The following is a 12,863-nucleotide window of genomic DNA, read 5'->3' as shown; positions in this document are numbered from 1 at the left end:
GTGCAGCCGATCCATCATCCAGGGCTGCATCCCAACTTGGGTGTTTTTGTTTTTGTTTTTTATAAATTTATTTCTTTTTGGCTGCGTGTGGGCTTCCTCTGGTTGCGGTGCGCGGGCTTCTCGTTGCAGTGGCTTCTCTTGTTGCGAAGCACGGGCTCTAGGCGCGTGGGCTCAGTAGTTGTGGTTTGCGGGATCTACAGAGCACAGGCTTAGTAGTTGTGGCGCACAGGCTTAGTTGCTCCGTGGCATGTGGGATCTTCCCGGACCAGGGCTCGAACCCGTGTCCCCTGCACTGGCAGGCGGATTCTGAACCACTGCGCCACCAGGGAAGTCCCCCAACTTGGGTTTTAGATGTAGGTTTTTATCATCACTCAGGCATGGTGAAGCCAAGAGATCAGGAGACGACTGCCACTGCAAAGACAGTTTATCACAGGTCCCAAGAGGAGGGGGCCCCAGGGCCGGTCAGGAGGCAGGGAGAGGGGACACGTGGGCAGGAGCCTTCACTGGGTTTCCGCAGGGAGAGGTGTGAGGCCGGGTGAGCAGGCTCAGGACCGGCCAGCGTGAATAATCTCGGGGGGGCTCAGGGCGGAGGGGCTACCCAGGTGATTGGGGCAGGCAGAGGGTGGCCCCGAGGACATAGTGCACCTCATGGAGGAGGGATGATCTGGGGCTGTGGGTGGCTGGTTTGCTTGTGAAACTGTTTGCTGTCTCTAGGAATTGGCTGACTCTGGGAGTGGCAGTCTCTCCAGGGTCAGCGCGGCCCCAGATGGCAAAACGGTACAATTCATACCCCCTGTCCCCAGAAAGCACTCACCCTCACCCGGGTCAGGACACTCTCCCCAGCCCAGCATCCCAGGTCATATGGCCAGCTGCCTCTTGGGCTGGCAGTCACCATTTCCACTCATCTGGGGAAGGGACCCCACAGGACCCAGGCAGGCGGACCAGGTCCTGCAGGGTGGGATGAGCCCCTGGCCCCTCGGTCCCACATGGGCAGCCAGCTCTGTGGTGGTGGTGAGCCAGGCACTGGGGCCAAGGTGACCCTGCAGGGGTAGGGGCTGCTGTGCCCACCCAGGAGTCCAATTCCCACTCACCTCAGGCAGCAGTGTTTGCCACGGGCCCCCCGGCAATCCCTGAGCAGGGCTGGAGCCCAGACCGGCTCCCCACCCCTGCCCATGCACACTCAGGGGCTCTGCTCAGAGTGGAGACATTCCCAGAGACCTGCGGGGCGCGCTGCCTGGCCGTGCGCTGAGTCCACAGAAGTTCCTCATGCACACGTGTCCAGGTGGGGCTAAGGCACACCAGCCACTGAGCCCCACCCCGCCCCCGGTCTCTGTCTTCGGCGGGACTGCTGTGCCCAGCCCTGCCCCCTGAGCCAAGGCCCAGCAGGACATTTCAGACCAGTCTCCTCCAGAGGCCTGCTCCTTGGTGTGTGAACTGACCCACTGCCCTGGGGAAGAGAAGGGAGTCAGCGTCCCACAGAAGCAGACCTCTTCCTGCAGATGCCAGGGATGCCACCTTGCCCGGAGGGGGCAGAGGGCGCACCGTGGGCATCAGCATTCCTTTGACACACCCTCCACCTGCCTCCTTGCTCCTTCTCTCCAGCCCCGGGCAGGGCAGGTAGAGGTGCCTTCCCTCTCCCAAGAGGAGGGGCTGTGGGAGAAGCTCAGACCCCACCCCAGACAGCCAGGCCTGGAACCCAGGCCTCTCTCCATTACACAGCCCAGCATGGACATCTCAGCCAGACTGGCTCTAGGTCCTGGGGCAGGTGCCTCGAGGGGACAACATTGCGCTCACTCCAGCTCTCCTGTGTGGGTGGCCAAGGTGGGGGGCGGGCAGAAGCGATCTGTGCCAGCACAAAGGAGATGAACAGTAGGAACCAGACCGAGAGGGCGGGACAGGGGTCCTGGACCACGAGCCGGGCAGATAAACGTCAACCCAGAGCCTCTCGCCTCACAGAGCCCCGCCTGCCGACAGGAGCCTGCCCCGCATGAGACTGGACGGGGCATCACCTCCCACGTCAGCCAGCCTGCAGGAGGGCCACCCCCAGGTTCAGAATGTGGGAACCCGGACCCTGTGCGGGACAGCAGGGCTGGGCCAGCACCCCCTTCCTGGAACCTGAGGGGAAGCCCGGCGCCCAGCTCGGACCGCTGGTGGGCCGGCCCGGCAGGCCCAGACCAGGCCCGGGCCAGACGGGGCTATCCGTCACCCTGGGGCCCCGCCCCCACCCTGTGCCCCCCTCCCCTCCAGCCGTCCCACCGCCCCCGCCCGCGCCTCCCCGGACCCCAGCCGCCAGGCCGAGGGGTGGCCCAGGTGCTCACATGGGTGCAATCCACGACCCGAACTCTCTGCTCCTCGCGTTGCACTATCGCTGACCCCTTCGGGCGGGATTGACGGTTCTGTATCACAGCAGGCCATATGAACGTCAACCCCCTTTTGCTGACCGGGAGATGCGGCCAGAGAACTTTGGAGCGCTTCGCAACGCCGCCCCAGTCGGGAGGCAGGCCTGAGACTCGAACCCGGGTTCTTAGACGCCGCTTGAGTCCTCGAATCCCGACGCTGGAGGCGGGAAGGGGAGGGGCGGGGCTTTCTCGCGCGCGGCCTCCTGGGAAGTGAAGTCCGCGGCTGCTCGCGCGCGGCCCCCTGGGAACTGTAGTCCACGGGCTCGCTGCAAGGGCGGGCCGAAGGCGCGCGGAACTACGCTTCCCGGCATGCCGCGCTCCGCCCGGCCCTCCGGCCCCGGCCCGTCCGGCCGGCCCGCCCCGCGGCCGCGGTCCGCCCCGTCTGGTGGAGCGACGAGCCGCATGGAGGCCGGCTGAGGAGCGCCGCCCCGCCTTGGTACGCCGCGCGGCACGGGCCTGGGGCGGGGGGCGGCGCGCGGGAGCCCCGGCGGGTCGAGGTCAGCCCGCGGTCCAGGTCGGATGCTGCCCCGCATCGGGCCGGGCCCAGCCAGCTCCCAAGCGTGAGGTCTCGGGCCGGAAGGATCAGCCCCGACCTCCGAGGAGTGCGCGCGGGGCCGGAGTCGACCGCGAGGGTTCGAGGGCTCGGATGGTTGCAGGCCGGAGGCGGGGCCGGGGGGCGGGGCCCGGAGTCGGGGGTCGGGGCCGGGGGCGGGGTCGGCCGGAGTCGGGGGCGGGGGACCGGGCGTGAGGGGCAGGGTCCCCTCCTCCCCAGACGGCGGCGGCAGGGTCTCAGTGGAGACCCTGGGTCCTTCTGCGTGCCGCAGGCCTCTGCCCTTCAAGCCGAGCAAGCAGGGCTGCCATATGGGCAAAGGAGACCAAACTTCCGAGGCCTTGTAGGTCTTTACTTACCTTGTTTCTGTGAAGAGCTATATTGATACATAATCTACGTGCCACAAAGCACCAGAGTTCACGTATGTGTCTTTGTGAAAACTGTCCCGAGAAAGGAAAGCAAAGCGCACCCTTCAGCGAGGAACTCGCTCAGAAGTCCTCGGCTGACTTTGGGCGTCAGGGCAGCCTCCTCAGGAGACTGGTGGTTTCCAGGCTGAGTACTCCTGGCTTTCGGGGTCCCCCGGAGAGGAAGATGTCCGGGCCACCAGCTCGGCGCGCTCCTGTGCAGGCTCCACTCTCCCTGGGCCTCTCCCTTTTGCCGCTGTTGCCCCCCTTGTGTGGCTGGGAGGGAGCCCTGACCTTGGGGCCACTGGTCAGCCTTACAGGACGGAGGTGATGCTGCAGCCAGGAGAGGGCCTGGCACGGTGGGCGGGCCCTGCAGTGGAGGTCAGTGTGGGGACCCAGCACTGGGTAGAGTCCGGCTTCCAAGAGGGTTGGCCGGGTGTGGTAGGCCTCCGGCTCAGGTGTGAGTTGGCATGTGCCCTCTACCCCCATCCTACCCTCAGCCACACCTCCATAAAGCAGAGCCTGCCAGACCCAGGAGGGTCTCCGGTGGCCAGGGTGCCCAGACTTCAGAAGTGGGGATGGATGTAGGGGGTCAGGGCTTTGGGCCGCACCCTGCTGCCTCCCAGGCCTCCAGCCCGCTAGTCTGTCCAGTTTGGAACCTTTGGCTTTGTGAGCAGGCCCAGTGGGTTGGTTGGGAGATGTTTTTTTCTGGGAACTCCATCTGGTGCTGGTAAGCTCTTGGTCTGGGAGGCAGTTTCTGGCTTCCTAATTTTTAGAGGGGTGAACGAGAGAGCATGGCTGTCTCAGTCTGCTCCGCAATCATGACAACATACCACTGAAGGGGGCTTAACGGTTTTCTCACAGTTCTGGAGACGGAAAAGTCAAGATCAAGGTGCTGGCTGATTTGGTAGCTGGTGAGGGGTCTTTCTTCCTGGCCTCCAGACAGCTGCCTTCTCGCTGTATCCTCACTGGCAGCTCTCCCGGGTCTCTTCCCAGGAAGGCTCTGATCCCATCCTGGGGCACAGCCTCATGACCTCACCCAACCCTCACCATCTCTCAAAGTCCCTGCCTCCCAATTTCACCCCCACTGGGGTTAGGGCTTCAAACTATGAGGGGACACAATTCAGTCCATAGCCGTCCCTGGAAGGGGACAGCTGCCTGGGCTGGGCAGACGGGAGCCCGTGGCCTGCCACGCAGCCTGCACTGTCCGGTGTCCTCAGGTCTGTCCTGCCAGGGGCACCCAGCAAACCGTTTCCTACGCTAACACCCCATCCAACAAGAGCACCTTGACACGTTCCCTGGGGGTCCCTAATGCAAGTGGGGCTCTCCCTGCCCTGTGAGCAGGTGCATTCTCTGGTGAACCCGACAAGAGAGGTCCTCACGGGGGTCAGGGATTCCCTCGGATTTGGAGTTCGTTTTCCTGGAAGCGCGTGGGTGGCGCTGTCATCTGCGTGGAGCCAGATAAGGGTGGTGTCCCTCTCTGTGGACGAGTCTCCTGAAACCAGGTGGCTGGTTCTCTTCATGCCCCAGCAGAGGGAAGCTGAGGTGACATCTCAGTGTGGCGCTGCTCGTGGGTGGCTGGGTGGCTGTTCTAACCACCTCGGCCCTAAAGGCAGGAGCTAAGAGCCTGGCGGGTTGGAACGACTTGCCCAAGGCCGTGCCGCGCCAAGCAGCAGCCAGAGATCTGGCCGACCCTGTGGCCGTCCCCCGCGGGACAGGTGCTGGCAGCCGCCTAGAGGGCTGGCCTCTGGTGGCCAGGCTCAGGAGGCCTTTCCTGCCACTGAGCCTGATGCCTCCCCAGGCCGTGCTCCGTGGACAGTCCGGCTCAGCAGTGACGCCTGTTGGTGGGGTGAGCACCTGAATTGGGCAGAAGGGTCTCCTTTGTGCTGGGCTCCCCAGGTTCTCGGCGTTGGTGGCCGCGGCGTGGCCAGGTTGCCGGGCGGAAGCCTGGTTCCGGGCTCCCTGGGGCTGTGCTGGCTGGTGGGAGCTGGGCGCTGGAGACTGGGTTTAGGAGGGGGCACGTCGATCTCCCCACGAGGTGTTAGCCTGGGGTCTGCTGGTCGCTGCAGCCTGTGGTGGTGTGATGAGCAGCCAGGACCCGTCGTCCAGAGATTTTGTGGCCAGAAACACAGCCTGCGGGTGTGGGAGATGGAGGCCGGGTCCAGCGTTCTATGGCGTTGGGCCCTTTGCTCCCCTCCCGTAGATATTTAGAGAGGCTCGGATCCCAGCCGTTAATATTTGGAAATGCATCACGGTGTGCGGGGCTCCCTAGGGGTGGAGGGATTGATGACCCACTGAACTTACTGATACGTCCTACAAGGGTATCAGCAGGGACCCTGGCTGAGGTTGCAGGAAACCGGGATATTGGGAAGGGTGTGCATGTGATAACATCAGAGACGCTTCTCAGAATCACAGGCTCTTGGCCCTGAAGGGGCCTCGGTGGCCTTCCTGCCTGACCCCTCCCAGGCCAGGCACCCACCCCAGCGAGCTCGAGGGGACCTGGGTCCTGGTGCTGCGGTTGGTGGCCCAGCCATCTCGGGGCTCAAGGCTCGTCTGCCCCCTGGGGACAGAGTGAGTCTGGCCTGGCCTGGCCAGGCCAAGTGCAGGGAGGGCAAGGGCAGGGCCGACCCAGACCTGTGACCCCCACCCCTGTGGGAGGGAGGCTGAGGCCTCGGTGGCCCTCCTCTTACCGCCTGTCACACAGGCTTCCCAGGACGGCACTGGACGCTTCCTTGAGAAGTTTCTCTAGTACTTTGGCAGCCTGTGTGAAGCGGACCGGGGGGACGCTCTCCTGGGCCCGCTCGGGAACCTGAGAGGCAGGCGGGCCCCAGCCCGGCAGCAGACACAGCTTCCTGTTTCTATTTCGGTCGGTGCCTTGCATCAGTGGAGCGCTTTCGTCTGTGAAGTGGGAAGGAGGAGGCCCTGGGAGTGGTGAGGCTGGGTGAGCCGCCGCCCGTGGGGACCGGGCGCCCCCGTGCTGTGGCTCCTTCCCCGATGGCGGGGCGCCCGGGGGCCCAGGCCGGGCTCAGACCCCAGAGCCGGCTCCCCTGCCCCGTGCGGAGGCCCATGGCTCTGCCTGCCCCCTTCTGGTCCTGAGCCAGTTTCTCTTCCAGACCCTTCCCCCAACCTCATTTCTTCCAGAAAGCATAGCCGTCCTCGTCCTCGGGACGGGCTGCCCCTGCACTGAGCCACCTGCCCGAGCCGGTCCTGCCGGCCGCAGGCGAGGAAGCGGAGCTCCAAGCGGGCTGGAAACAGAGCCCGGGTTAGGGCTGGGCTCAGGGTCACGGGTACGGGCGGGGCGAGGGGGAAGGAACTTGACCTAGCATCCTGTGGATTTATTATTTGTTTTTCCTCTTTGTTGTGAAAGTGCAACAGTGAAACTGACAGGCGCCCCGGGGGTGTCCCACTGCCCGCATGGGGCCTCCCGGCACGTCCCGTCGGTTCACGTGTGACAGACACGGACTCTAAAAACCCACGATAGGGCACCCACGACTGAAACCAAATTAGACTCGTTCCTCACGGGACGGCCTCCAGTCATCTGTCAGGTTCTCCCGCGGGTGCCAAGCCCCCTGTCCTTTGGTGGCCAGACCCCGGCTCTAAACTCAGAGCTGGAACCGGAGGCTCTGTCAGACTCTGCTTTGAGTTTCCGGCAGGACCTTGGGAGGTTCGGGTGAAGTCCGTGTGGCGGATGTCCAGGACACCGTGTCCCGGGCCCAGCGGGGATCTTCCCTCTGGTGAGAACAGCCTCGCTGGGCTCCTGCACCCCGTCTCCCCTCCGGAAGGGACAGCACAAGCGGCTCCCACGTGACCTCGGGGGCTCGGCTCCTAGCTCAGCTTCTTCGAGTTTGTGCCTCTTTTCTTCAACCAGAAGAAGTCTCGGTTCTCAGTGACGCCGACACACCTGTGCTGTTCGCCATCCCTCCCCCTGCCCCTCCTGAGTCTGTGCCGACGCCTGTGTGATGCTGCTGGTGACACGTATTGTTGCCACACGTGGCTCCTGAAAGCAGGGCTGCAGCCGCACCGCCTTCCGCGCCAGCCCAGCACACAGGTTCCCTTCTGCCGCCTGGTTTTGTCTTTTTAGGGAATTTTATAATTTGTGTTGTATTCCAAAGTCAAAGAGGAGGCCCCCAGGTCTGGCCGGCTGCCCCCGGGGGTAACCCCCTGCTGGGCGAGCGGGGGACCGGGCGGCACATCCTGCTCTCGGGCGACTCACGCTCGCCGCCCGGGTGTCCCCAGCCTGCTCTCAGCCCCGCACCGCAGATCCCGAGATCCCCTGTGCCCGGGGCCGAGGTCCTGCCCACGGATCATTCCCGATGGACGCAGCATCACGGGGCACTGACCCCTGTGCCCGGCCCCGGGGCTCCAGGTGAGGACGCGGCTCCTGTCTTTCCTCAGGCTTCACTCGTCGGTGCCGGTAGCCACCGCCCGCCATGGAGGGGCAGGACGAACAGCCCCTTCGCGAGGTCAGAGCCCTGGGCCGGGGGGCCAGGAAGCGAGGGCGGGGGCGGGGGGCGGGGCGGCCCCGCGGAGAGTGGGGCTCCCCCTTGTGAGGCTCCCTGGGGTCCCTCTGGCCTCTGTGCAGAGAAGCCCTTCACTGGTCTTCCTGGGATGTTGCTAGTCAGCCGAGGGGCCCGGGGCAGGGTGCCCTGAGGGTGGGCCACCTGTGAGGAGATTGTCTGGGGGGAACACAGCTGACAGGCTCTGGGGCTTGATGGAGCAACCGCACGAGTCCCGGCAAGCCCCGGAGAGGCGAGCGCCGCTGCTCGAACACTCCCCTTCCCTCCGCAGGCCAGCACAGAGCCCATCGTGACTTCAGGGGGTTCGGAGGTGGTGCCCAGGGTGCTCCCCGGAGAGCCCCAGAACCTGTGTGCGTGCTCCCTGGGTCACCGTGCCAGGCGGGAGGGTCTTGGGCTGGGTGATCTCCAGAGCCTGTGGTGGACCAGGGGCCCCAGCCCACCCTGGGGGGGTGGCGGGGGGGCTCTTTTTTTTTTTTTTTTTTGCGGTATGCGGGCCTCTCACTGTTGTGGCCTCTCCCGTTGCGGGGCACAGGCTCCGGACGCGCAGGCCCAGCGGCCATGGCTCACGGGCCCAGCCGCTCCGCGGCATGTGGGATCTTCCCGGTCCGGGGCACGAACCCGCGTCCCCTGCATCGGCAGGCGGACTCTCAACCACTGCGCCACCAGGGAAGCCCCTGGCGGGGGGGCTCTTGAGCGCGAGCAGGGCTGTGGCAGGAGCCCTCACCTCAGGTGGGGAGGCCGGGTGCCCTGCACAGCCCCCCCCCCCGTCCTGGGCCCCTCGGCGGCCTGGGGGCTCCCCTTGGTGTGGGGCCTGGCCGCATGTCCTGGTGAGCAAGTACCAGTGGCTCGAGGCCCAGAGAGGCCCCCACGTGCGTCCGCGTTCCGCGGGGCAGCACGGACCCCCGTCCCTGCGCCCCGGAGGCCCAGGCTGCCCGTGTGGGAGGATGGCCCCAAGCCGGGCCTTGCTGTCCCTGCAGCCGACGTGGACGCTTTCCACCTGCTCCTGGAGATGAAGCTGAAGAGGCGGCAAGAGCGGCCCAACCTGCCGCGCACGGTGACCGAGCTGGTGGCCGAGGACGGGAGCCGCGTGTACGTGGTGGGCACGGCCCACTTCAGCGACGACAGCAAGAAGGACGTGGCGAAGGTGAGGCCCGTGAGCCGCCACTGCTGCTGCGGCAGGACACGCAGACCCGGGCCGTCCCTCCCGCCGTAGTTACTTCCGGCACCGAGCCGTCTCCACGGCGGCTGAGTGGCGGTGGGGTCGACCTGGGGGTGGGCCTCCGGGTCCGGCGTGGCTCTGCCCGTGGGGCCCGCGGTGAGCTGGCATGTCCATCGCAGACCATACGGGAGGTGCAGCCTGACGTGGTGGTGGTCGAGCTGTGCCAGTACCGCGTGTCCATGCTGAAGATGGACGAGCACACACTGCTGCGTGAGGCCAAGGAGATCAGCCTGGAGAAGCTGCAGCAGGCCGTCAGGCAGGTGCGCGTGCCCGCCCCGTGGGGACTCTGGTCCGGGGCCCTTCACCCTGGCCCGAGGGACAGTGAGGAGAGGCGGCTGAGGCCCCAGCCCCAAGGCAGGAGCTGGTCAGGGACCCTGGCAGGTCACCAGGGGCGGGGGCGGGGCCTCAGCGTGTCAGGTGGCCCAGAGCTGCGACCCCAGTGTGCCTCGCTCAGGGGCTCTGGACCCAGGACCCAAGTCCACTCACACTGACAGGTGCCCCAAGGGGGATGTGGGCAGAGGAGCTGGGGGTCTGGCCTGGAGGGGTGAGGGGGGAAAGGGGGCACCCGTGGGGCAGAGGCCAGGCAGCCGGTCTGAGACTGCACGGCCTGCGGTGGGCCTGCTCTGGGAAGGTCGTCTGAAGGGCCGGGAGGGGCCTGTGAGCGCGCACCGTGGCTGAGGCGCCCACCATGCGGCCCTGCTGGACGTCCGCTTGGCCCTCGCCCCTCCCGAGCACAGGGCGGGCCTCCCGCAGGGCCGCAGGCACCTCGTGTGCGGCTGCGCGCCGCTGAGCGGGCCTCTCCCTGCAGAACGGGGTCCTGTCGGGACTCATGCAGACGCTACTGCTGAAGGTGTCCGCCCACATCACCGAGCAGCTGGGCATGGCCCCTGGCGGCGAGTTCAGGGAGGCTTTCAAGGAGGTGGGCCCGGGCCCGGCCGGGGGGCGGAGGGGGCTCGGCGCTTGGGAGCTATCCGGGGCCTGAGGCTCCCCCGCCAACACCCAGCCTCTGCCCAGGCCAGCAAGGTGCCTTTCTGCAAGTTCCACCTGGGCGACCGGCCTATCCCCGTCACCTTCAAGAGGGCCATCGCCGCCCTCTCTTTCTGGCAGAAGATCAAGCTGGCCTGGGGCCTGTGTTTCCTGTCGGACCCTATCAGGTAGGGCCCCTCGGCCTCCCGGCCCGGGAACGTTGACCAGTGGCCTGAGATACCCACAGAGCACTCGGTCCACACCTGGCCTGGCCCAGACCGCCACGCGGCACACTCCTCTCATTCTCGGGTGGAGCCTCCTCTCAAAGGGCCTCCCCAGCCCTTCCTCCTGCCAGGATCCCAGACAGAAGGTGCGAGGCCCCCGCCCTGGGTCAGCCATCCCCCGGGCTGGCGGCACGCCCTTCTCCCGCAGCAAGGATGACGTGGAGCGCTGCAAGCAGAAGGACCTACTGGAGCAGATGATGGCCGAGATGATCGGCGAGTTCCCCGACCTGCACCGCACCATCGTGTCTGAGCGGGACATCTATCTGACCTACATGCTGAGGCAGGCGGCCCGGCGCCTGGAGCTACCCCGTGCCTCTGACGGTGAGGACGGGCTGCGGGGTAGTCGCTGGGGACCCGCCGGGGCCAGTCGGGTGGGCGGTGCTGATGCGTCTCTCCCCGCCGCAGCCGAGCCCAGGAAGTGCGTCCCCTCCGTGGTGGTGGGCGTCGTGGGCATGGGCCACGTCCCCGGCATCGAGAAGAACTGGACCACCGACCTCAACATCCAGGAGATAATGACGTGAGTGCCGCCCGCCCAGCCCTCCGTCCCGCCCCACCCCACCCCTCCCACGTGGAGCTGGGCTGGGGGCTGGGGGATCGTGCGTCCCCAGCCAGGCCCAGCCCGCCCTCCCTTCCCCAGCGTCCCCCCGCCGTCCGTCTGCGGCAGAGTGTCCTGGCTGGCCGCGAAGGCCGCCTTCCTGGGCCTCCTGGGCTACGGCCTGTACTGGATGGGGCGCCGTGTCAGCAGCCTGGTCTTGTCACTGCCTGCCGCCCAGTACTGCCTGCAGAGGGCCTCCGAGGCCTGGCCGCACAAGTAGGAAGGACAGAGGGAGCCACCACGTCCGTCCAGGGGGCCGCCCGCGGCTGCTCCTGCGACACGGCCGAGGGGCACGGAGGGGGGGGGGGGGGCCGGCCGCCTGAGGAGCTCCTGGGTGCCACCCCCCATGGGGGTCCGGCCTAGCCTCACCTGCCCTCTCCCAACCCGCCCAAATAAAGAATTATTTCACTGTCTGAGCTCGGGCTTCCCAGCAGCCCCCCTCCACTCCCTCCCTGCGGCCCCTGGGAAGTTCACCGGCCCGGGATGAGCTGGCGGGGGAGGGGTGAGGCGCGGTGGGCCGCAGCCGGCCAGCCCCTACCTCACTGTGCCTTCTCTCCGCGTCGCAGGGGGCGCCTCGCGGGGGTGCCGGGCCAGCACCCCGGGGAAGGGCAGCTTGGCCCGTGCAGCCCTTCGCGTGGCTCCTTGGCGCCCCCTGAGGGGGCGGCGGCCCCGGGTGAGCGCCAGCAATGGCTGTGCCTACAGAGGTTGTGCATTTCTGGCTTTTAAAAGTGTCTGAAACTTTTCTACTCAGGTATTTTTAACTTAAAACAAACCGAAGCAAATGTCAGGAAATACTAGCCTTAAATCTGGTTGGGACAAAGAGAACACCTTTCTCTTGGAGTCTCGGTCCCAGGAAGACAGGGGTGTGGCGAGGGTCAGTTTCGGCCATGGGCAGCCAGGCTGCCCGTCCAGCTGCCCCCGTGGTCTACCTCCAGCCGTGGGGGCTGCAGGGCCGCCGCCCTCTCGGGGTGGAGCCTGCCTGGCCTGCAGGTGGTTGAACCTGCTTCCTGTGCAGCTAGTGGTGGGACCTGGGGGTCACCCCGACCCTCAGTGGATGGCTGGCAGCTATCCACCAGGGCCTGCCAGTTTGCACAGGAACCGCCTTGGGTGCAGCTGGGCCCAAGGTCGAGCTGGCCCCATACAGCACTTGACCCCGGTCGTCACCTGTTTGCGTCGTGTCCTGGTCACCTGTTTTCGACGTAGCACCTGTGCATCCCGCCAGGGGCCTAGGGCCACGTTTGGTTGTGTCTGTGTTGACTCAGTGTCTAAATCAGGTGAAAGCCATGGCCACAATCTGGCCCGAGGAGCCTTGGGCTGGGCCATGTCCTTGTCATTCACACGCTCGTGTACACGTCCCTTAGAGACTGAAATAAAATCTAATTTTGGAAGCCGGCTTTGTGAAATGTGCGGGGATGGGACTCAAGTGACAGGGAGGGTGGGGAAGGGCATCAGGATGCTGGTGGCACCCACCCATCCCTTGTGGACCCCTGCCCTCCCTTCTAGTCCGCACCCTGGGGCTCCCCTCCCTGCCCAGCCCCCCACCCTGGCATGCCGGAGGGGAGGAGGTGGGAGCGAGCCCAGCAGCTTGAACAAAACTCAGTGGGGACCGGCGGCTCACATCTGCCCAGAAAGGCGACAGTGGGCATGGAGAGGCGTGTGGGCCGCCCCGGGGGCACGGCAGGAGGCCGGCGGGGTGGCGCTTCTCCACGGCGTTTGCCCCCCAGGAAGCATGGCCGCCTGCCCTGCGCTGAGTCTTGGGGCTCTTCTGTGCCTCTGCCGTGGGCCAGCTCTGAGGCACATTTTCAAAGGCTGGTAGGAGTGGGTGGCGGGCCAATGGTGGGCCAGGGGCTCCAGGGGCTACTGAGCTTCCCTCTGCCCGGGGTCTTCTCTCCACAGGTCCAGGCGGTCCTGCTGGGACCCCAGGGTCTG

General features: G+C 66.2%; 2 protein-coding genes across 2 annotated transcripts; one reads left to right on the top strand and one right to left on the bottom strand.

Moving 5' to 3' along the window:
• Nucleotides 1–2,524: 2,524 nt before the first annotated feature.
• On the bottom strand, nucleotides 2,525–7,785 carry LOC136130694 (basic salivary proline-rich protein 1-like). The gene is made up of 5 exons (XM_065887229.1): nucleotides 7,609–7,785; nucleotides 6,044–6,162; nucleotides 5,811–5,913; nucleotides 5,211–5,354; nucleotides 2,525–3,232 (listed from the first exon to the last, which is right to left on the bottom strand). Exons 1-5 carry the CDS (start codon nucleotides 7,783–7,785, stop codon nucleotides 2,525–2,527), a joined length of 1,251 nt encoding a protein of 416 aa, XP_065743301.1.
• Nucleotides 7,749–11,196, top strand: TRABD (TraB domain containing). The gene is made up of 9 exons (XM_065887487.1): nucleotides 7,749–7,816; nucleotides 8,142–8,220; nucleotides 8,848–9,014; nucleotides 9,209–9,349; nucleotides 9,898–10,008; nucleotides 10,104–10,243; nucleotides 10,488–10,660; nucleotides 10,745–10,856; nucleotides 10,977–11,196. Exons 1-9 carry the CDS (start codon nucleotides 7,784–7,786, stop codon nucleotides 11,152–11,154), a joined length of 1,134 nt encoding a protein of 377 aa, XP_065743559.1. The 5' UTR covers nucleotides 7,749–7,783; the 3' UTR covers nucleotides 11,155–11,196.
• Nucleotides 11,197–12,863: the final 1,667 nt, after the last annotated feature.

The sequence above is a fragment of the Phocoena phocoena genome, chromosome 11 (genome assembly GCF_963924675.1).
Source record: "Phocoena phocoena chromosome 11, mPhoPho1.1, whole genome shotgun sequence".
Lineage (NCBI taxonomy): Eukaryota > Metazoa > Chordata > Mammalia > Artiodactyla > Phocoenidae > Phocoena > Phocoena phocoena.
This window is presented reverse-complemented; position numbering and strand designations above follow the sequence as displayed.